The sequence below is a fragment of the Sturnira hondurensis genome, unplaced genomic scaffold, assembly GCF_014824575.4.
Source record: "Sturnira hondurensis isolate 20B ecotype Veracruz unplaced genomic scaffold, ASM1482457v3 Scaffold0004136, whole genome shotgun sequence".
In the NCBI taxonomy this organism is placed as follows: domain Eukaryota; kingdom Metazoa; phylum Chordata; class Mammalia; order Chiroptera; family Phyllostomidae; genus Sturnira; species Sturnira hondurensis.
Genome location: NW_028076767.1, coordinates 55781329 through 55806023, shown reverse-complemented (window position 1 = coordinate 55806023; position 24695 = coordinate 55781329). Strand labels below are relative to the sequence as shown.

The following is a 24695-nucleotide window of genomic DNA, read 5'->3' as shown; positions in this document are numbered from 1 at the left end:
CACATCAGGTTAAATATATTGTTGAAATTAATATCTCCCAGGGTTTCTTTCTTTCTTTTTTAATTTTTTTTTAAGGTGGCTAGTAGAATATTTAAAATTTCTACTGGACAGCAGTCATTTAACCAAATGACTGTACTCCACAAGGGGGCAGCACAAGAGCGTGAAAATTTAACAGCTGCTTTTTTTGGATGTCAAGTTTTAAAGTCTTAAATAATAGGGTTTTAAAATAATCTACAAGGGAGAGTGATTTTTTAATATCAGGCAAAAGGGGTTTTTTTTACAAAAGTACTTTTATTGCTAAAAACAGAGTAACTGAGTTATATGAATTCCCAAGATCCCCCCTCAACAATATAGGCAACCATTTTCTCCTCCTTTTCCTTTACTCCCCCAAATCTGCTAAGGCAAATCTCCTCTCCTACTTGATGTAAATGTTATCGACAATTACTGTTCTCACACAGGGGAGACCAGACAGGTGCCAGCACATGCTTGCTCAGGGTGTACATGGGCCAGTGGCACGTGCACCCACTGTTCAGTCACCATTACTGCTCAGCGTTTCATGCTCAAAAACGAGCGTCCTCAGCCACTCTCATTACGCCCAGGATCTGCTGGGGTCCCGAACTCACTGCCAACGTGCTGTCTCCAACATTGGTGGTGATGAGCCCTTCGATGGTACCGTACTCCACATCTCTAGGATTGAGGCGTTCCTGGTTGCGCCTTTTAAATTTCCGGAGAGCGACTCCCAGCAGGCAAGCTAGAAGGCATACTGCGAACACTACGGACAGAATAATGAGGCCGACCTCCAAGTGAAAATTCTGTGTCCCAGGGAAGGACTTCCCTGGAAATGGGGGAGAAAATGATAACTGGCTGTAACGATCACTGTTTACTTATTATTTAATATTTATAACCAACCCCCTAACAAGTAGCTCCAAATCCTGACCACCAAGTCTCACATGTCACAAAGAGTTAAACTAAAAATACCTCCTAACACCTGGCCAACAGCCCAGTCATTTTAACTATTACGCATTTAGACACAACTGGAAAAAAATCCACTGAGAACCATCTGTATTAATGCCTGTGTGTGAAAGTGCTTTTAAAATATTAAGTACTATACAAATCTCTGGCACTACCCTTATTAACTTGGATTTGATCTGTAAGGATGTTTATCATCAATCCCTCGCAGGCAGGCGTTATGCTCTAATATCCCCAGGAGACAATGCCGAGTTAAAACCAAATTGCCCAGTTTGCGGTTTCTCTCTCCAATGTACCTCGGATGTCTGTTGCTAAATTTTCATTGATCTTTTTATACCAGGATTTCTGCCTGGGAACCTATTCCTTCGTCTGTTCTTTTTACTCAATATCTTCAACATTGATTCACTCACTCAAAACATTCATTCACTGAGTCACTCCCTGACTCAGACATTATTTCCTGTATTACCTATTCAAACATCCATGCCCTCCCTCAAACCCTCACATACCACTCAAGCAAATACTCGCAAAGACTCTCCATTTGCCTAGTGAGTTAAGTCAAAATTTCTTAGTTGGATAGTGAAAGTCCATAATCAAAATTATGATTGTAATTGTCCACATTTATAATTGCCCCAAATTATAATTGTCCCTGAATTTCAGACTCCTCGTGGTGCTTTCACTGAGCCCTGTTCTTCCCCACACGTGACTTACTCATCTCCAGGTCCCTGGCCCCTTCAGAGATCCCATCTCAAGCCTAATTTCCTTTACAAATCATCTCTTTTAACTTTCCAAATCCAAATTAATCAACAACTTGGCACATACACTCTGTGGCACATGTCATTTGTACGATAAAGTGTAAAACTAATTATATACAACATTAAATCACAAATATTGTGCCTCCCTAATTAAATTAGAAATTCCTGAAGTAAAATAAATAAATTTTCTATCACAACCTAGAATCTAGCAGAGTGTTCTGCAGTGTAGGAACTTTTCAGACCGGAGACAGAATTTTTGGGCGAATGCAGACATTTCTTCATGTCTGTCTGTTCAATGAATAATAATTTAACTCAAAGAGTTTAAAGTGCAGTTTATTCCATCAAGCAGCCTCTTAGTTTTAAGATCTTTTTTAGTTTTAAGATCTAAAAGATCTTAAAACCATTTAAAGATCTCCATTTTAAAAATCTTCTCTTATTATTCAGAATTTAACCTCTTTGACATGCCTAAAGGTCATCACTGTAACTTCAAAAATCACAACCTGACTGTGTATCAGTTTTTTCACTTTTCTACCTCCTCCCTCGCTGGCTGACATGTCTGGCAATGGATGCTCCTAGTAGCTTCTCCTACTCCACTTTGTTGGGTCATTTCTTCTTTTGTCACGGCAAAACTAAATAAACATGCCTATTAAAAATGGATGACACATGGAAAGCAAATTTGGCTTGGAGTTAATCTACGAAGACTAAGGTACATTAATATTTCTAAGGACTTCAAGGTAGCACTTTTGGGCTCGTTTTACGGGGAACCGGTTTCAGAGGAGGACTGACCTCTGTTGGCTATGGAATCCGTGTTGAATATAATAAAGAGAAGATTCCATATGACCTACAAGGTTCGCGTGAAATCTCACACAGCTGCAACTTTCAGTGATGGGTCACTGGGTCACAAACAGTGACAGGAGAGGTTAGTGAGCCGCTCTTTGTCTCCTTCCTTATAAAGGAAGAGGTATTCCACGCAGGCACCCAAGTCTTATGTCCCATCATCCTCCCTACACACTCAACATAGAGATGAGCATTTACTAAGCAGAGTTTTTTCGGAAAATTATGAATGGCGTCATGGCTCATTAACCGAAAAGGGTATCAGGAGCCACTCCCTTGCTCACAGATACTAAGGGAGACACGGCTGGCCAAGATGCCCCCAAGGTAGACATCACCTTGTTGACTTCCCCCAAAATGTGCACCCTCCTTTTAGATTCCAAAGGCTGTGCCTTTCTCTTCCTCGTCCCCCTTGCTGCCCACTGCCTCTGGTTCAAAGAGCTGGCGTCAAGCCTTGTGGCTACTTACATCTCTGACCCACACAGAATCAGCGCGACACTCACAAAAATCCTCTATCTAGAAACAGAAAAGGCCAAGGGAACCTTTAGTGGGCAGCTGGGCCGTGATGTTCCTGTTGCACCAATCGCCTTGGCAGCACTCCACGGCTTGGCCAGGCGACGGCGGGGTCTTACAGGTCATCTTCCCCTGCTCGTAGACCTGGAAACAGCCTTTCTGGTAGACGTGGAAGCCGTCATTTATGCTCAGTGAGGAGAAGCACTGCTGGCCTTCACAGTGGTCCTCGTTCCCACAGGAAAGGCCTTCACACACACACATGTACAGTTTGGGGTTGACCTTGGGCTTCTCATCTGCAAGAGGAAAGAGAAGAAGGGGGGAAAAAATCACTGAATGGATTTTACACCATTGGGGGAATCATACAGTTTCTCCAAGACCATTATAAACACATTAACCAAACAGCAAGTCAAGCTAAGCACCAGCATTGGCCATGATGTCCATATGCTGTTATCCTGTACCTCTAACTCAACCAACTACCAAATAATACTCAGTTCTCAATATCTGAAGGCATTTCTATAAGTGGCGTACTCTTAGACCCCACTAAGCCAGAAACTGGTTATCATTTGTCCACGTGCCTATGAAAATGAACTTTTCCCACTGTGGTTTTCCATGTTATCTTTGGCCTGGCCAAAGAATGGGCCCTCATCTCCCCATTCTTGCATCAAAAATTATACTCCTCTCTTTCATTTTATGGAAAAAATAAAAGCAGGGTTACTAAGTCCATGGCGGCTGTCAACACCAGTTCCTGCTAGCTCCATACAACTCTCCCGCAACCAGTGACACAATGATAATGGTGCTGCTGCTACCTTCTGCTTCAGAAATATACCAGTATAAAAAGGGTTTACAAGTCTACAATTACACATCCATATTACCAATATTTTAAGCTAGATGCCTAGACTAATTTTCAGTGGTAGTAATACTGAAATCTTTACATCAATTATAATAGAAGTACAGAGCTGCTTACATATTTTCAACTGACAGAAAAACCGTTTGGTGCCGATTATTGAGGATGTGGGCACGAGAAGATAAAAGGAATAGAACAATGTCTGAACAATGACGCTACAGAAGGGATCCAAGGACAGCCCACACCTGGTGGGTCCAAGGAACAGCATAAAGAGGCAAAAATGTACCATCAGAGAAGCATGCCCAAGCAGACCTCCTAACTGTCTCCTTCTGAAAACATTCATTTGCAGTTTCGTTTTCCAAATCACTCGCTCTTTTCCCTTCCCTTGTTCGAATGGTTAGTTTGGAGCTGCTGGTCCCAACAGTTCCCACTGACGGGGAAGGAAAGTGAGGATGCAGCATCGACAGCCGAGTCCTAGAAGCCACTGATTAGCCAGCTGAGGCCACCACCAAAGCACTGTTCACAGAAGGAGATCAGCTTTCAGAGCTTCCTGGGAAGGTCTAAGGCACAGACAGTCTGCCCTGTGATCCTGAACCCTCTGTCACAGGCCTGGGAGAGACCACTTTTTTTCTTAAAGTAACAGGTTGGGTGGCTGTGCTTAAGAGACCTTAAGTTAAGGTCTTTGGAAATGTCAAGTTCATTTACACAGATCTGTGTGGGTGCGTGCAGAGATGTGGGTTATCTCAAAAAGAGAAAAGCATTCTTAATCTTCCCTCTTCGCGGTGAAAATAGTTCACTGCCCACTGTAATGTGGGTGCCTCATCCCACAGAGCAAGTGCATGCAGACACACAGACACGGGCCTTCTATTTATAATTGACTTGCTAGTTCTTTTGAAAACCACAAGGGGCTCATCCAAAGTAAAGACATGCCCGAAAGCCAAAAATCCAAAATAGCCGCTGACAGTATATGTATGTCACCAACTCACCCCAGAGAATCAAAAGCCCTCCAACATTTCTAATGAGCAAAAACTTTAATAAGGCAAGAGATAGTCTTTATTTTCTCTGCCTAGAGAAATCGAAGAGAAATTCCAGGACCAATCTATTTCTATGAGGATTAGAAACATATATATCTGTTGACATAATCCAGCAAAAAGGTTACACTTGCCAAAAGCGAGTTGAAAGATAGTATTTCTAGGGAGTCTAGACATGCCTGTCACTCTTGAATGGCACAAAGCTGGCTGAGGGCTGCCAACTATGCTGCCCAACAGGTGACGATTCTTCAGAGGGAAATGGATGGGCAGAAAGGAGGGGGAAGAGTTAATGGTGTTGTACTGATTTGTTTGTGATCTACTGAAGGGAGCTAGAAAGACTGTATTTTTGAAGTATGCAATAATGTAATTTATGTACACTCAAACCTAAGCATCTATTTTAAAAACATAAGTATGTTTTAAGGACCATATAGACCCAGGGATAGGTCGATTTGAGTTGGAAGCTGAGGAGTCAGTGTCGTGATGAAGGATAAAATAATAAAATAAGAGATTAGCTGTTCGTAGACTGATAATGGACTAAAGAGTGCAAATTACCTAACTCGCTGTACCTATGGTCCACGAGGAACAACTCTAAACAGTGTAGTTGACTCTCACTCTAAACAGTGTAGTTGACCCTCCCCATCTGCAAGTTCTGCATCCACGGATTCAACCAACTGCTGACAGAAAATATCCAGAAAAAAGTTACGTTGTTGCTGGTGTGGACATACTATGTAGTTAAGTCTACCAGGTTTGCATTGGTACTGAACATGTGCAGACTTTTTTCTTGTCATTATTCCCTAAACAACACCATTTAACAACTATCCATAGCATGTGCACTGTGTTAGATATTATAAGTAATCTAATGATGACTTAAAGTGGATGGGAGGATGGGCACAGGTCGCATGCAGTACTCTGGCATTTTATGTAACAGATTTGGGCATCCCTAGATTGGCGGGGTCCCAGAAGCCATCTCCAGAGGCAACCAAGGGACAACTGTAACTATAGACCACAGAAGGCTCACTCATCATTGATCCTCTGGAAATGGATGGTCCAGAGGACCAAAGAATTAATGACACTTAGTGATTCTAATTACAAATGTCAAATTGAAAAAAGAAATAACACCACAGACCCAGGCTGGCCAACTCAGGTGGTCAGAGTGTCATCCCACTATGCCAAGGTCGCAGGTTTGATCCCCAGTCAGGGCACAGACAAGAATCAACCAAATTGATGTTCTTGCCCACTCCCCCGCCCCTGCTCCTTTCTGTCTATAAAAATCAATTTTTAAAAAACCCAGTAACAATTTTTCTAATGTGCTCTCTCAGAGTGAAGTCTACTATTAAAGCTCCAGCCCAAACTGAAAACTACGTCCTCGGATACATGGAGAGACACTGCTTTCCGAGGTCCACAGTTTCTAACAGGACATGGGGGGGCGGGAGGGGGGGCAGTGTGTCAGAGGTTTGGATTGGAATGTAGACAGTTCCGTCCAGAATTGAACAGCCCCAAGTAAATAAGGTCTTTAGTAAAACTCAACTCACTATACCCACTATGAGGTCATAAACTAACTCAAATTCACTTATCAAATACTCTCCTTGAATCTTTATATCCCTACAGTAGTTGAGTACAGATGACCGGGGTTAAGTACATTTAAGTCAGTCATTCTTCTCAGTAAGATGTCAAAGAAACAGGGTTTTCATATTCTCCCCTCCACAATTAAGAAAAAGAAAAAACAAACAGGAAGAAAGACAGCCATTAATGATCTGTAATAATTAACTCACATCTCCAATATGGAGGAGCATGAGCTCAATCCAACAGTTAGCTAACAGGAAAATACAAAACAAAACCTTCACCAGCTTTTTCTTATTTTGCTTTCATCCTCTTAATTTGTATATTCCCATATAACTAACTAGCAGGGTTCTCCATGCATCTATTTTGCATATATAGCCAAATATAAAAACCCTAAGTTCACAAGAACGTGAAAATCACCACAAGCACTCAACGCATGCCTGTACACGTGTGTACACGTTATCAAACGCCACTTCAGCAATTTTATCAAACAAAGTGGATTAGTCAAAGAGATGCCAAAAGGACTTTCTGAGCTAGGATTACTAATTCAACAAAGAAAGTTAAAAGCAAGGTAACAGCACTTTCAGATCTTAATATCCACAATTCAAAGGAACACAGCAGGTCCCAGAATGCCCATGACTCACTGTTTTAGTCTCGTCAAAATTTAGGAATATCCATAACATGTGTGGGCCTGTGGTATTTTATGTGGGACAGGATGGTGGTGGGAGGGGTGTGGGGGTGCGAGAGTTATCACAAACCCCTTGTAAGGCCAAAGGTAAGTTTCTGGGGCTCTCTAATCTTTCAGACTGTGCTATGAATAGAGGGCACACCAAGGCAAACCAAGGAACGGAGGAGCCCTTTCTCTGGCTGATTTCTGCCACACAGACGGGAGGCGGCATATCCCATACGAAGTACTTTGCACTTGCCTATGCAAATCACCAGGAAGTGTCCCAGCAGAAAGCAGCAAGTCTGCTCCACCTAACTGACAATCATTTAAATAATTCAGCGATCTAAATGCCAAGCCAGAGGTATTCCCTGTCTGAGGAGCTCCCCACACTGTTTGTTCTCAGAGGCACCTCCCAGCATGACTCAGTGTTGTGTCTGGCACCTGTGCCCTTTGTACCACCGGTGCCCGTGTGAACACACGCACAGCCTGGGCCCGGCTGGGCGCGGCAGGGAGTTCTCTGCGCCTCTCGGGAGGATGCAGGACGGGCTCCTCAACCAGAGGCACAGGCTCAGAATCCAAGGGGTTCACCACGGCCAAATCTTTTACAATATGTTTTTTTGTTCAGGGTGTTACCTCACCATCTAGTCACACCTATTCCACACGGCCCGGTCTTCCTACCCTGACAGAATAAGAAGCAGAGCAAAGTGGGCCGGGGACTTTTTAAGACTGTCCACAGTTTGGGATAATCTTGTACTTCACTGTACAACTGTTCGCATGTAGGTTTTAAATGGGACTTGAGCCATCCGGGCACAGCAGGATGGACTTATCCCCAACCTTCTCCCTCTCTGTCCTGCCTAGCCACGTACTCCATAATACTTTAAGGCATTTAAACTGATTATCATTCTAAATGGGGCACAAAACCCCACGTTTCCCACTAAAGTCTTTGACACAACAAACACGCAAGAAAATGCTACCAGTAAACCAGCCTCTAACTGTGATCCCAGGGGTCGGCAAAAGGAACAGCCTGAATTTCTTATCAGCTCACCTCAAAGTAGCACAAAACACCATGCAGCTACTAGACAATTGTTATAAAGTCCAAGAGCTCAGGACTTTGCAGGCTAAAAAAGCAACCCCAAACACCCCTGGCCCCCTTCCAACAGTATAAACGATTCATTCATTCAAAAAGACAGCTTATATTAGGCTTATGGAGATGGGAGACCTTCCATCATCTCCTAATCCAAAAGTACAGTTTGGCACCTCTCCAGAATCTGAAAGCATCTGAGGTCTCTGGCATTAAACAAAGGCTTAAGGCAGGATTTTGCCATGCCAGCAAGCCTGCTCCTAAGACAGAAACACAAAGGTCCATCCAGAATGCCTGGTGGAGGGCATCTGATGGTCTGGCAAGAAGGCCAGCTACAGGCTCACGGCTAAGATACACTAAGGGCCTAAATACTCTGCTGATAAAACACTCGTTCAAGGAGTCCAAAGCACACTTCTTTCCGATCAGAGAAGCTGATCCTTGGTAAAGTTGTAAAGCCGAGAAGAAAATGTGTTCTAGGAGTTGAGAGAGGATAGATACATCTGAATGAGATCACATTAAATTTGAATCACAACAAAAACAATGGTTTTAGGATTTCCAAGATTCTGAATTCGTGAGGCCTGCACTCCAAATGTGTTCTTCCCCAAGGTTCCCTGACTCAGCAAATGCTGCCCCATTCAGATGCACAAACCTGATGCTCTCTGGTTTCCATCACTCAAAATAGACAGTCACTAATCTGGCCCACAAAAGTCCTGGTTGATCTCCTCTCTGCCTCTTCAGCCTCCATCCTACCCACTTCCCCCAACCCTACCTGCCCCCCCCCCACCCCAGATCCCCTCAATTCTTAGAAGGCCTCTTCCTGCTTTGGGATCTCAGGTTCCTTAGGTGTGGAATTCCCTCCACCTGGAAAGCTTGGCTCCCTCCCCATCAACACCACTACCCTCCTAGTTAGGGACCCATCAGCCCCTCAGATCTTACATGTCATTTCTCAGAGAAGCCTTTGTCCACACACCCAAATTTAAAGCAGAAACCACCTGTATACACTCACAAACAGGCCTGTATGGCTGCTGAATGGCCAAGTCTCTCCTGCAGACTGTGCGTACTATGAGGGCAAGGACCGAGCCTGACACGCTCACCGTTCTATGCCCTGCAGCTGCCTCAGTACTTGGCAGGAGCACCAGCCTGATGGATATTTGCTTCAGGACGGATTTTCTTTTCACAGAGAGAATTTAGAGGTGGGAAGAGGCATGGTGCTGGTTTTCAGAGCAGACTGAGCCTATAACGTCTTTAAATGTCAGCAGAGATCTTAAGGCAAGGCTTAGTCACCAAGCCAGCGTGTCTGTGCAGACCACTTCTTCCTAGCAGGGCTCGCCACAGCGCCACATCTGTTCGCCTGCTCGGGCTCACTCGTGCGGTAGGTTTCTTTGTTTGCTTGTGTGCTGGCTACAAGAAAGAAGTAAAGCACAAGACTTCCTAAACTGGGAATTAATACATTATAGGACGGTAGAGCTATTAGGAGTGATCCTTCCTTGGATGGCTGATTTGAGGACTTTTAGCTTCTACGGTCAAAACACAGTAAGTGCCTGACTCCAGTCAGTTCAGAGGGGTCGTGCAGGGCTGCCTGCTCAGCAGCGGAAAAGGTGCCCCGGTCTTCGCTGCCATTTTTCTCCTATCAGTGAAAATAATGGCATTTTCCAGCAGGGAGTGGGGAAGAGTGAATTACATCATTTTCCCCTTCTTGCTTTGCTGAAGGTGATAAGGATTCCAAAGTCATACTGCATTTGAACTGCTAAAGCTGAGAGAGAAAAAAAAGTGCCATCTGTTTATTTTGTGTCTGGGCTGACTACTTGTCTGTGAAATAATCCCTGTAAATTAAGCCTATTGCAGCAGCCACACCTTCTATTTCAAAGCCAAAAACTCGGTCTGTGTTTAAGTGACTAACAAGTTAGAGAACATTATGGGGTAGGGACCTAGGACAATATTGGTCTGTCTTTTCTGTGCTTTTTATGATTCCCCAAATACAGCAAAGACTTGCCTCTAACTTATGTGCCACGTCTGTGAAGCAACTCCTTAATACGAAGAAAATAATGACCACTTTCTTCATTTAGTCTTCAAACTTCTTGAATCTCTGCTTCAGAGAAGCCAACTATTTATTATAAGGCCTCATGGAGATTACCTACTGAGGAATTCTTTTAGAGACTGGAAAATACCCTCACCCCACCCCAGACACAGACAATGCGTGTCACAGTCGGACTAAAGGAAGAAGGGGGAGATCCCCGCCCCCCACCTGGTGGATTACACACACTTCCCGGAAGTCACTCCTTGTTCAGATTTAGAAGGGAGCCAGGGCTACAGTACTCCCTCGACAGAACATGGCTGGCGAGGTCTGCTGTTCTCCGTGTGGGAAGCGGTCTTCCTGCCGCTGGTTGTTCCCTGCCCCAGGGGCAAACTAGGGAGCATGGGGGGGGGGGGGCGGCGCTGCTCCTGGGAAGGCTTCCTACCGAGGCTCTAGAGGGAGAATTTTGGTTTTAAAGGAAACCTTACACGAAGGCTCGAGATGGGAAAGGACAGTGGAGAAGGAACTCCGGAGCAAGCCCAGTGCCCAGCTCCCACCTCCACTTCCTCTCCGGTGCTCTTCCCTAGCCCCCTTTTCTCCAGGATTCAGGTATCTGGCCTCCAAGGTTGACAATCTTTGCTCTGCTTACCAGATGCAAGCTGCCACCACACCCTTTCAGGAAGCTTTCAAACCACAGAGATAAACCCTTCAAAGATGGGCAAGGCTCCAATTTGTTGAACAACTGTCTGACAACACCAGCCTCCAGGCATGGTGGCAGCCAAAAGCTAAAGGTAAAAACGTCCGGAATTAGTTAAATTCCTCTTCCCTGGCTCCCTACCCTACCCCCACTCCAGAGAAAGCACAAAGAGGAAACAAGGGATTTTCTAGACTCTCTTCTTTCTTGCTTAGATGAGGCAACAGAGAAAAAGATACTCAAGGGTAAAAAACTTCGCAGAGCCCAAGCCTCTCTGATATTGCTCCTTCCCGACCCCTGATCTCCCTACTCAAGTCCCAAGGCCCTGGGAGAACTCCAGGGAGGGCTAATGAAGAAAGGAGTCCCCCGCCTTCAATCCCACAAAGATAAGCTTGTGCATCACATTCCAGGCATTATAACTCAGTATCTGCTATGGGTTTCTTCTCTCCCTTACCGGTCTAATTAATAGGGTCAACAAGAATTCATTAACTCCCAGATTTAATACCCTTAAGAAGAGTATTAGTCATAAACTTAAGATCTGACCATTAGCATGAGCAGGTTCAGGCTGGGTCATTTTGAGCTTCTTTTTTATCCCCAAACCAACAGAAATTCTCCCGGTGTCAACACTTAAGGTAGAAGCCAAAAGCATTTCTTCATAGTGCTATGAACCTGACCGGCTTTTCAAACATACACCCCCTCACGCACAATCTCTATGGCAGAGCACACCATCCCAGCTTCCACATTAATCTTGGGCCCTGGCAGAAGAAAGGCAGCTAAATCTGAGACGTGTCACGAGGCCCCTGGCTGGAGGGAAAGAATACCTAAACACAAACCAAGGCGAGAGCAACAGGCCGGCGTTTCCGCAGATTCTCGTTGGCTCCTGGAGTTGCAGAGCAGTGACGGCCTAAAGATAACCCAAGTATCTACGGCGGGCCACTTTTAAATAGTAGCTTTAATACCACAAGTCATTTCAGAAGCATTTCCTTCCAGAGCCTGCCACGCATGCCCAACAATGGCAACCCACTGACGAGATGAGAGCCCAGAAGGAAATGGAAGGCGTCCCAACGGGGAACAGACAGCTCCCAACAGGCTGTGATTCTATCCTGTGCCCAAATTTGGACTGAGAAAGAGTGATCTAGCACTGAGATACCTTGCAGAAGTGATCCACTGACCATCACTGGGGATTAAAGAGCAGGCAGCCAGTTAAACAAACAGTTTAACCCAATGCCTCCCCTTTCTGAAACAGAGACAGATAAACCGTGGATGGCTACCATCCAGCAGTGTTTTTAGGAAAGCCTTCCACTCCAAGAGAAAACACTACGTCTCGGTCTATCTGGACCACCGCTTGGCTGAGCAAGGAGAACTGTATGGAATCTTCACCACATAATGTATATATGAAGCCACTGTGGCCACCCACTAACCACAGAAGCACCAAATAGAACGGCTCTGAGAGCCTGCTCCTTTTTTTTTTCTTCCTTTTAAGCCAGGGCCAAAGTTCCTGAGATCTTCCTAAATCTTAAAATCCACTCACCCCTCACCTACCCTGAGCGAGTCCACACTGTCTTAAATGGCAGGCGGCCAGGGGCTGGTGTACAGGGACAGGTGCTCAGTGGGCTATTTTCAGTTGCTATCAGATCAATTGGGAGCTGCACAGGCTCAGTAAGCAGGCAAGTTTTGGTTGCATTTCAAACTCTGGGCAGCCAAGAGACATACACCTTTCACAGCTGCCAGGGCAACCAGCTGCCTGGTGCTCCTCCCAAGACGGGAGCAATGAAAACACTGTAACCTGGCCAGCCAGCATGCCAGTGAGCAAGCTGTACCTCTCGTCTCACTGCCTGGGTTATTCTGAGCTGGGCTTATTGACACTCCATGGCAACACAGGAACAAAGGGCCAGCTAGAGGGATTTAAATGTCTCACAAAAGTTGCTAGAAGAGTCAGCAGCCCAGACATCTGCCTTCATAATAAAAGTGGCAGCAGAATTATTACTACATGAGTGTTGCTTACCGCGGCTTTATTGTTTGTGAAACACCTGTAACAAAAGTCTATTCTTTAAACTACAGTTTGTCTTTTGTTTGTTTCTTTTTGTTGTTTGCCACCATTGAGGTGGCGGTTGGGATGCCTTTGAAAATGCCTCGGGTGGGCCCACCCGTTGTGACACGGCATGGGGACGGCACTTTCCTCTCCGTTGACCTCTCGCCTTGCCACGCCCTGTAATCCACTTCAGCCCACCTCTCTTCCAAAACATACCAACTGCCCTACTTAATCTTTCAAGAGCTCTCCCTGCCCCTGGAGGAGGCCTCAGCTCTCCTTTCCCCAGACTACTCTGGCCACGCTGGACTGACTGCCCTGGCGGTACTCTCCATCACCATCACCCACTTCTCCCAGCTTGGCCCTCCCCCTGCCCGACGAGTCCTTCTCGGTCCTTCCTTCACTAGTCTAGCGGCTGTTCACCTTTCCACTTTGTCTCCCTGGGCTGATGCCCCCCACCCCGGCTCAGTGTGATATGAGGGCCCTTGCGGTGGACCCTCCTAGTACTGTGCTCTAGCCTTTGCCGTACCCAGCTAACCCGTGACTTGTCAGCAGGAACCACTTCCAGTTATGTGGACATCACCAGTGCCTGCCAGTGTACTCATCCTAATTAAAAGAATGTACGATCGACTCCAGAAATACCAAGTGTGGAAAGGTTGCAAAGAAAAATGAACCTTCACACGCTGTTGGTAGGAATGGAACCCGGTACAACCACTATGGAAAACGGCATGGAGGTTCCTTAAAAAATTCAGAACAGATCTACCCTATGACCCAGCAATGCCTCTTCTGGGTTATCTACCTGAAAAATCCGAAAACACTTACTCAGAAAGATATACGCGCACTGAACACATGGAAACAACCAAAGAATCCTTCACTAGGTGACTGGATAAAGGAGACGTGGCATATGTATACTATGGAATACACTACTCAGCCAAAAGAAAAGATGATGTGTTGCCATTTGTGATGACATGGACAGATCTTGAAACTATCCTGCTAAGTAAAGTAAGTTAGATGGGAAAAGTCAACAAGCATATGATTTCACTCATATGTGAGATGTAAAATAGAAAGCAACGCACAGACAAGAGAAACACACAAGCAGAAACTCATCGTTGCAGACAAGTGTGCAGATCAGCAGGGGGAGGGGGTAGAAGGGGGTTGATTACCAGCAGAGGAGGGAGGGAGGGGGTCAAATACACAGTGATAAAGGGACACTTGACTTCCGGTGGTGGGCGCCCGATGCAATACACAGGTGACATATTATAGAACCACACACTTGAAACCTATATAAGCCTATTAAATAATTTCATCCCAATAAATTTAATAAAATTCAAAAAGAATAAAAGATTGTCTTACAACTGATTCTCCTCCCACAAACTCAGAATAAATGCTTTAAAAAGATGTGCTCTCTTATCTCCTCAGCCTAGATCAGTCCCTCTGTCTCTTATATTATCTTTTTATGTTATCATGATAATTACTTATTCACTTGTTTGTCAAATATTCATGGAGCACCAATTGCATGCCAGGCACTGTCTTAGACACCGGGCATAAAACAATGGACACAAGGTCCCAGCCTCTCACACTCAGGGCTCACTCTGCGCATATTCCCCGTGGCTCCTCACAGCTTCCCTGTTAGTGACACTGCAGTAGCAGTCCTTGAGAGGTCAAGTGCATGTACACAGTCACAGTAAAGAGGAAGACAACAGCTCGTGTGTTTGACTTTGTCTCTCCTGAAAAGGGCTTGTTTCCTCTGCATGACTAAGAGCCTTCCCTTCCAAAGGCACTCTGTCAAGCAATACCGATCAACTACCAAAAATCACCCTAACCTTAGCAAAGCTGACATTAGGAAGCACATGAACTAGATGAAAAATAAAAGGAAGCTACATGGCGTTCGTGGCATTCTTCATGAAAGAAGTCACATTCTAAGCTGGACTATGGGTATTTTTCCCTGTCCTTCAATTTACAACATTTCTGAATAAATCTGGTGTATTTTTTTCCCCATTTAAACTGACTTGGTGTATGTACCATAATTCAGAAAGGAAAACAACTACAGCAAAAAAATAAATAAATAAAAGAGGTGAATTTCACCGACCCCTCCCCAAGAGGAATTTCTCATTCTTCCTCCTATTCCTTCTCGCCTTCCCACATCCCCCAAACACACACACACTAGGAAAGACCAGGCTCTGCTGTAACCCATAACAAAGAACTGGATGTAGCACCACCGTGGATCTGGGAAACACTGGGTCTGCCGAGCTCAGATCCAGCTGATGACACGCAGGTGGCAGCTGCTCCAGTGTCATGACCACGGCTGAGAAGGTACAAGTGTAAACTCCCCTCTTCCTGTCAAGTCACTGCCTTCGAGAGAGGGGATGGTCAGGCTCCATAAAGTTATGAAAAAACAAAAGGTTTCGGGCCAGCTCCCTTGGAAAATGCACCGGCGAACTGACAGACCTTTCACCGGAGGGCAGCTGGGACTCCTGGGCAGGGAGCTCTGCGGAGACTGGAGTGATCTTTTTCAAACTGCAGTGAAATCAAGCTAGTGGCCCAAGACAAGATTTCTTACTTCTTTTTAAGTGAAATAAAACTGAATAGTATAAAAAAGGAAGAAATAGGAGAGTATACTGAGCAAAATAAGAGTGACCAGTATTTCACGAAAGTTGTATTTCACACGCACCCCAGTATACATCTTCAACGCAGATGAATGTGTCTCACTGTGAGTCCCAGTGAGAAGTCTGGGAGCCGCCCTTCCCCGTGTCTCACACTGTTTGGAAACTGACATGGGAGCTCAGTAATTATGACTATTTCACATAATCATTATCTGTGGAATTTTGACTAAGGGCGTGCTGAACTGCAGAGGGAAGTTTTGGAGGACAGTTAAGAGTGTTTTAAAAGTTACAAATTAATATTCAAGTATCTTTTGTTATCGTTGCTGTTTATTTCTATTCGGGAGTTAAAGTTGTTTAGAGTTACTGGACCCAATTTGTGTGTATGTGCGTGTGTGTGTGTGTGTGTGTGTGTGAGAGAGAAGGGGGGGGCTTCTCCACACAAAAAAACAATTCTCGAACACCTGCAAAAGTTACAAGAATTCATCTCAATTCTGACTCTGTCGACCCCAGAGATAGGATGAGATTCCACAGGTAAAGGGCTCAGTCCCACAAGACCACCTTCCGTTTCAGATGCCAATCTCAAGCCCAGGTTGGTTCCTGTGTTTCTGACCAACTGGTAATACGTTAGAGATTTCCAAGACGCCCTCCTGGGGTTCAATTTATTTGCTAGAATACCTCACAAAACTCAGGAAAACCCATTTACTCACTAGATTACCAATTTGTTACAAAGGATATTAAAAGATACGAATCAATAGATGGATGAAAATGCACACAGGACAAGGTCCCGAATGAAGGAGCGTCTGTCCTCCTGGAGTCCAGGGCCCACCATGGCGGCACACAGAAACATTCTCATTCCCCAACACAGAAAGTCTCCAAAAAGGGAGCAACAAACTATCCTGCTTGGGGTTGGACAGAGGCTTCATTACAGAGTCATCGACTACGGGCGACTGGTCCCACCCCCACTTCCCTGTTCCTTCCTAGGGAATCCGGGACAGTCTAACCACCAGGCTGGCTCCTCCCCCTTAGGCGGGGGGGGGGTGTCTAAAAGTCACCTCATCAACCGAACAAGAAAGGCCATTGCTGCTCTCATCACTTAGGAAATTCTGAGGGGTTTGAGATCTGCGTAGGAACACCAAACATATCTGAGAAATATACTCTGGTCATCGGAATGATTATAAATCACAGTATCACAGCTGCATGTATGGCATTCCTACAAATCTCCTGCTTCACTAGTTTTCCCAAGCAGAGAAGACGGCACCCACCCTCTAACCCTTGATCTTTATAAAAGCAAAGCTTAGCCGCTATTGCTCTGCCTACTCACTGCTGACCAGAAGGAAATCATTTCATGAGCTAGCGTCTTGGGTTTGTTTTCTCTTTTGTTCAATACCTGATTCTGACTGAAATTCTAGAGTCCTATCCACACCCCACTGCTACTCCCTCTTATATAAATACATGCTGAAATGAGCATTTTCTAAGATCCACTGGAAAAAAAATGGATGTGGCTTTAGTTTAACTACCCACAGATGAAACAAACACTACGCAGGAAGGAAAGCTAAAAGGAAGCTTTGTCACAGGTCACCTTGCATCAAATAATACACCATCATTCTATTAGATAAGAAAATGCTACTATAAGGAGGCAGTATCTTGCCCCGGCCAGTGTGGCTCAGTTGGTTGGAGTGTTGGCCCATAAGGAAAAGCTGTGTGTTTGATTCCTGGTCATAGGGCAAGGTCCAAAACAAAAGAGCTTCTGTCTTCCTGCGGTTTAGGGCCCCCCATGTTTATGCGTTCGATCCCCGGTCCAGGCACAGGTGTGTGTGACCCCCAGTCTGGACACGTATGATCCCCAGCCCCAGCACAGATCCCCAGCCAGGGTGCCTAGGGAGGCAACCAACGGATGCTTCTCTCACATCGATGTTTCTCTCTCTCTTCTTTCCTGTCTCTCTCCAAAAAAGCAAATAAAAAAAGCCCTCCAGTGAGGATTCAAAACTAAAAGAAACAGCAGCATCTTTCAAAATACAGCTTCATTAGATATTTCCATCTTAGGGTCCTGGTAGTGGTAAATAGTGGTAAATAGCTCAGTACATCTCAATTATCTCCCCCAAGTCCCATTTGATGATGTGTCAATGAAAAATATTTTGTTCCAAAATACTACAGTAATGAGAAATGAGAGCAACAAATTTAATACTGAGACATTTTTCTTACATTCACTCACCCCTTCAAGAACTTCCTGAATTTTCAATAATGAGAAATTCAAAGAAAGACTTATTCTATTCTTCCCCCACCAGGGGCAAAGAGGGGCACCTTTGTGTCCTTAACAAAAAATCTATTGAAATTATCCCCTTCCCTCCCTCATTGGGTAATTGGGCTGGAAAGTCTGAGTTGGTGACAGTTTGGAAATAGTAAAATCAAGTCAACCCCGAGTATAATTTAGCAATCGTCTCTGGAACGGGCCAAAATCTCTTGCTTACAACTCTGCAGAGTCCAGCCCTCCTTGCTGTAATGAAATCTAACTACAGCTTCCTAACTTAATCAAATGTGGGTCATCTTGGTTTGCGATATTTCTGAAGAAGCAGTACTGCATTTTAAGTATCCGTGGCATGGTCAACACCTGCAAATGCTCACAGGGACAAAGGGAAAGGCAACCATGGGTGTTCTGGAACAAAGCTGAACTTCTCCCAGGTGGCATAATAACAGTATTAGAGCATGATTAGTCTTATTAATGGGAAGGAAAAGGAAGGATATACGGGTAATTAGGACTCAAGTGCTCTTCTCTGTGAGAGCAAATAAAACTCTTCCTGCAGCCACAGTTGGATATATAATGAGCATGAAAAACGAATCCTGGCATGAGAGACAATAGAAAAAAACACAATCCCAGGTGAAGCAGCCTCTCATCCCTTGCTACTACAAGATCTCATCTCAGCCTTTCCAACAGACTGGATGAAGTGAGATCCTAACAGGCACCAGATACAATGTAAATGTGGGATGGAGCTAATTCAGAAAAATGCAAAAATTTGAAGAAGACTGGTAGTGGCTGAAACTCCTGAACACTATTCCTCAAAGTATATTACACCTTTTGTTGGCTGTGTAGCCTTAAGTAGGTAAGAATTTTAACCAATTCAAAAGCACACCCCCAAAACCTGTATCATTAGGGTAATCATAGGGACTACTCAAAACAATGCATACAAAGCAACTGGCCTAACATTTGGCACATAGGAACCACTCCCTAAATATTAACCCTAATCATCAAAAAGGTAGTTATACTAAGAAATGTTTTCCAAACTTATTTGGTCTTTTTGGCCCCAGAGCATTTAGGATCCCACAGATCCTGATAAGTGTTCTCAAGAACACCACACTAGCCAAATTCTACCAAAATTATTGTTTGGGCCTATTTGATATAATAAAACTATTTCTACTTAATGTTTAAGAGACATCTGAGACTAATTAGAAGAGAAAAGGGAAAAAGCTTGTTTTATTTTTTTGTTTGGTTTTTAATGGACTAAGTAGAATAACAACCACACAACATACATTAGAACGAAATTTCTACGACTTTCTTTTTTATGCCCCAAGAATGCTATCAGCCCCAATGAAGCACACTGAATAAGGTGTCATGGCTGCTCTGCACTATCAAACAGGGGTCTATGTCCTTTCAAACCTGGTAGTTGAAAGCTCTTCACTAGACATTGGGGCTTTTATAAACAGTTTATTTATCTGCCCTATTATTTTCATCTTTTGGTTAACTATCTTGTACTTAACATTTGCTTTATGACTTCTGTAGAGTGTATTACCATTAGGAGTTCTCAGTGGCTTTAAAAAAATTCCTAGTAAATATATAAAAACAAAGAGTCTTTTCATAGAATATGCTTGACAGTTAACAAGGAGTTGAGTCATGGAAGGAAGACAGTACTAAGGCAACTGCCATTATGATTAGAGCAGCTAGGTTGTAGCACTCACTGGGTCTTCTGTTTAAAAAAAAAAAGCTATGGCATCTAAAGAATGATGTGATCTTTTCCTTGCTTGTAAACATCCTAGTGGTGGTGGTATACTAAATAGCAAATCCTTCGTAGCAATCTTGTTCCACTTCAGCCAAACTAACTTGTTTCATTATATATCTTTACTGTGGCATTAAGAAGATAGTTGCTGGATTCTCTGGCTGAAAGAGAGCTAAAAGCAAGAAAAATCAACCAATGGGCCCTGGCTGGTGTAGCTCAGTGGATTGAAGCACGGGCCTGCAAACCACACAATCACGGTTTGATTCCCAGTCAGGGCACATGCCTGGGTTGCAGGCCAGCTCCCAGCAGGGGACTCACCAGAGGCAACCATACATTGATATTCCTCTCCTTCTCTCCTTCCCTTCCCCTCTAAAGAAAAATAAATAAATAAATCTTAAAAAACAACAGAAAAAGAAAAATCAACCAATGGAATGGTTGTTAATATTCTTCGACAAATGCCTTTTTTCCTTCTCTTTTCCCCATTCCTTCTCCATATTACATTTCTATTCATACTACATTTCCATCTCAATTTATTTCCCACACTCTTTTTTTCCATTGAGACTACACTACACGATATCAAGTGAAACCCAAAGGAATTTCTTAACAACACATAGAACTAACACTGTACCTAAAAAAAGGCATGTAATTTCGAGAGACTTTGTGCCACCACATACTTTAGATTTTGTTATAGTGATCAGTGTGCTTAGCAATTAAAAAGGACAAATTCTGGACACTTGCCTGTTATGTCCCCATTGTCGAATGTCCCTAGGAAGGTCATGTCCACTAGCAGAGAACTACTGTTAACCCATCAAATCTTTCCAGGCCATTTCTTCTCATTAATTCCTTCAACTTAGGACCCAACCTCTTTTCTGGTTAAAATATCTCTAATTCCTTTAAACTTGCAATGCAGGATCTGTACTTCATATCACCTTGGCACTAATTACAATCACTGCACTATTGCTGGAATGTTTTTAACAAAAATGCTGGCATTAGAGCCTACACTCTAGACACCTAAACAAACACACCGTCCAACAGAAGTTTAACCTAAGCCACATTATGTAATTCACATAATGCAATATTATTGGATAACAGAGGAGAAAACCTAGATGACCCTGGGTATGGCAATAATCTTTTAGAGGCACAATCCATGACAGAAATAATTAAGAACACAGATTTCATTATAATTAAAACCTTTGCTCTGTGAAAGGCAATGTCAAGAGAATGAGAAGACAAGCCACAGACTGAGAGAAAATACACACAAAAGACACATCTGATAAGGGACTATTACCCGAAAAATACCAAAAAACCCTCAAAACTTAAAAATAAGAAAACAACCAACTCAATTTAAAAAGTGAGCCAAAGACCTTAACAGATACCTCACCAAAAATATATACAGATTGGCAAATAAATATATGAAAAGGAGCCCCACGTCCTGCCACCGGGGAAGTGCGAATTAAAGCCACCGTGAGACTCCACTGCACACCTGTTGGAATGGCCGCAATTCAGAACACTGACAATGCCAAATAAGTGGTGGGGTGTGGAGCGATTAAGAACTCTTGTTCACTGCTGGTGGGACTGCAGAATGGAGCCACTACTTTGAAAGGCAGTATGTGATTTCTTAGAAAACTAAACATTCGCAACTGTACAATCCAGCATCACGATCCCTGGTGTTTACCCAAAGGGGCTGAAAACTTTGTCCAAACAAAAACGTGCACACGAATGTTTATAGCAACTTTATTCATAATTGCCAAAACCTGGAAGCAACCAAGATGTTCCGTTAGTAGGTCAACAGATAAACTGTGGTATATCCAGACAATGGAATATTATTCAGTGCTAAGAAGAAATAAGTATGAAAACATACGGAGGGATGTTAAATGCATAGCAGCAATGTAAAGAAGCCAATCTGAAAAGACTACAAACTGCATGATTCCAATGAGGGAACATTCTGGAAAAGGCAAAACTATGGAGGCAGTAAAAAGATCAGTGGTTGCTAATGTGGTTGTTAAGGATGGCAGGGGAAAGGGATGAACAACAGGTAAAGCACAAGAAGATTTGCAGAGTAGTGAAATCCTTTGTATGACACCAATACTCCGTGATGACAGATACATGTGATTATACGTATTTGTCCAAACCCATGCAATGTGCAACACCAAGAGTTAACCCTCATGTAGACTGTGGACTTTGAGTGATTATGATGAGGCAATGTAGGTTCATCAATGATAGCAAATGCACCCACTTGGCACAAGATATTAATAATGGGGGAGACAATGCATGTGGGACTAAAGAGGGTATGAAAAATCTCTGTACTTTCCTTTTGATTTGCCATCAACCTAAAAAAAGGCTTAAAAAAATAGTCATAGTATGCCCTGGCTGGTATAGCTCTGTGGATTGAGCACGAGCTGTGAACCAAAGGGTCACCAGTTCAATTCCCAGTCAGGGCACACACCTGGGTTGCAGGCTGGGCCCCCATTGGAGACCACATGAGAGGCAACCACACACTGATGTTCCTCTCCCTCTCTTTCTCCCTCCCTTCCCCTCTCTCTAAAAATAAATAAATAAAAACCTTTAAAAAAGTCATAGGGAAAGAGGGAGGAAAGGAGTCTTAAGTCTGACAGGACTAAGAACAAACTTGCTTATGATAAGCCAAACCACACACCATACAATCATCCTCTTAAGGATGGGGACACATTCTTAGAAATAGGATAGGTCCTTAAGTGATTTCATCAATGTGCAAACATCAGAGTGCACTCACATAAACCTGGAAGGTATGGCCTAGGTACAGCCTAATATACACCCTTGCTACATGGTGTAGCCTATTGCTCCCGGGCTACAAGTACACCATGTCCCTATACACAACCACATGAGATTAAATCAAGTGCAAGAGAAAATGATGCAATCAAGAGATGGAGTGAGCACGAGATGCATGAGGCTGCTGTCAGTGGAACATGGCACGCGTTTTATAGCAATCAGTAGAAAAGAGAACACTCTAAAATAGTAAGGAAATATAGTAAATACATAGGCCAGCAGCATCGTGTCATTTATTATCATTATCAAGTATTGCACACTATACCTAATTGTGTGTACTAACTTTGATGCAACTGGCAGTGCAGCAGGCTTACACCAACATCACCACAAACATGTGAGTAATGCGTTGTGCTGTAACCTTACGATGCCTATGACGTCACAAGGTGACAGGAAGGTTTCATCTTCATTATAATCTTGTGGAACCCCCACGGTGTGTTATCGGTCCTTCATCAAAGTGCCATACCGTGGCCCCACCTGTACCCCTGTCCTGCTCCAAAGAGCTTTAAGTCTCTTACCTTCCATACTCGGGGAAGGGAAAGTTATCATCATCAGCAGAGGAAGAATCATCCCTCCATCTACCATTGTACAACTGTGGAAGAAAAACATAAGATAGAAGTAAGACAAAAAATGTAACTACAGGATGACAAGTTAAATTAAGCCTACCATTTTCAAACTGCCATTCAAGGCCTTTCTTACAAATCCCCCTCACATATGTTGCCTTATTTCTTAGTATATTTAAACATATACCCTTTACATGGATCTAAACAAATCATCTTAAGAAGTTAATCAGATGTACCTCCTGCTGGTGGTGACTCTAAGGTGACTTTCTCTGAGTCCACCCTCTCTCAAAGACTCAATGGGACAGGACAACTTCTCAGCTGTCTAAGACCAGGCATTCCCACAGGATTTTAGGTTTGAATTTTATCTTATCCTACTGAATGCAGAATTGGCAATAAATTAAAAACTCTTGAGAAGCATGAATAGACGGCTCCTACAATATGATAAACATTAAGTGGCTGAATCATTCAAGCCAAATTATTATGTTTGAGTCTTACTTTTTCTCCTTGCTCTTCAGACAGCCTGAAAGGATAGGGGGAAACCTACAACATATCCCTCATCTACGGCAAAACACTGCCTTCCTACACTAACCTCAAGTGTAACGGAGGACAGACACAACCACAACAGGAAGAAATCATGTGAATGTGTAATATATGAAACTACAACTGAGAAAAAATAAGATACCTGACAAAAATAAAAATTTTCAAGTTGATCCTGCCCTGCAACGACACTGACAAAATCTCAATCTTCTGAATTAAAAGACTACAGGAGAGGACTTTTCCATTTGAATAATCTTTAAGAAGTTCAACAATAAGATGCCAGGTTGGTTATATGAATTCATTATTACAAAAAATAATTTCAAAAAATTAAACTTGCACTGGCTGGTGTAGCTCAGTGGATTGAGCGCGAGCCTGTGAACCAGACGATCACGGTTCAATTCCCAGTCAGGGCACATGCCTGGGTTACAGGCCAGTTCCCAGAAGGGGATGCACAAGAGGCAACCATACATTGATATTTTGCTCCCTTTCTCCTTCCCTTCCCCTCTAAAAATAAATAAATAAAATCTAAAATTATATATATATATATATGTGTGTGTGTGTATGTGTATATATATATATATATATATATATATATATATATGTATATCTTATATATATCTCTAAAAATTAAACCTTTGTCCAGTGATTTTATGGATGGTCAAATAAAAAAGTAAACTGGCCAAGTTCTTTAATGAATAGGATAGTGCGCTATCCTAATTTCACAGCTTTAATGTAAAGAACAAAAGTCTGTTGCTACATAAGCAGTTTAGAGGACACCTTCTGATTCATATTCTTAATATCAAATTTTGAGATTGAGAGTCTGATTGTTCATTCCCCACACCCACATCCTATCTTACCAGCCCTCATTTCAAGGTGTTTATAATTGTATTTCAGCCATCCCTTGTCTGTTAACAAGATGAGACAGGGGAGGTAAAGGAGATTTTACAGCCATCCCTTGTCTGTTAACAAGATGAGACAGGGGAGGTAAAGGAGATTTTTTTTATGTACTCCCCTTTTATATTTTTAAGAGAACGTGAAACTTAAGTGAGCTCCTTTTATTGTTAGTATTATTTTCATGCTCACACAGACCTTGTCTACAGTGAGCCCCTATTTGTGACATACAAGCTACCTAATGTTGGACACCAGGGCCCTCACAATCAGATATGGATTCCTCCAACACCATCTCATCCCTGTGCCTTTGAACATGAACATAGTG

General features: G+C 43.3%; 1 protein-coding gene across 1 annotated transcript in view; it reads right to left on the bottom strand.

Moving 5' to 3' along the window:
* Positions 1 to 24695, bottom strand: part of ACVR1 (activin A receptor type 1) — a 140584-nt gene that overhangs the window by 42779 nt on the left and 73110 nt on the right. Inside the window, exons 3-5 of the mRNA XM_037044671.1 lie at positions 22898 to 22971; positions 3095 to 3358; positions 624 to 835 (exon numbers count right to left, since the gene is read on the bottom strand). Coding sequence (XP_036900566.1) covers positions 624 to 835; positions 3095 to 3358; positions 22898 to 22964 — 543 coding nt within the window. The 5' untranslated portion in view covers positions 22965 to 22971. The remainder of the gene's footprint in view (positions 1 to 623; positions 836 to 3094; positions 3359 to 22897; positions 22972 to 24695) is intronic.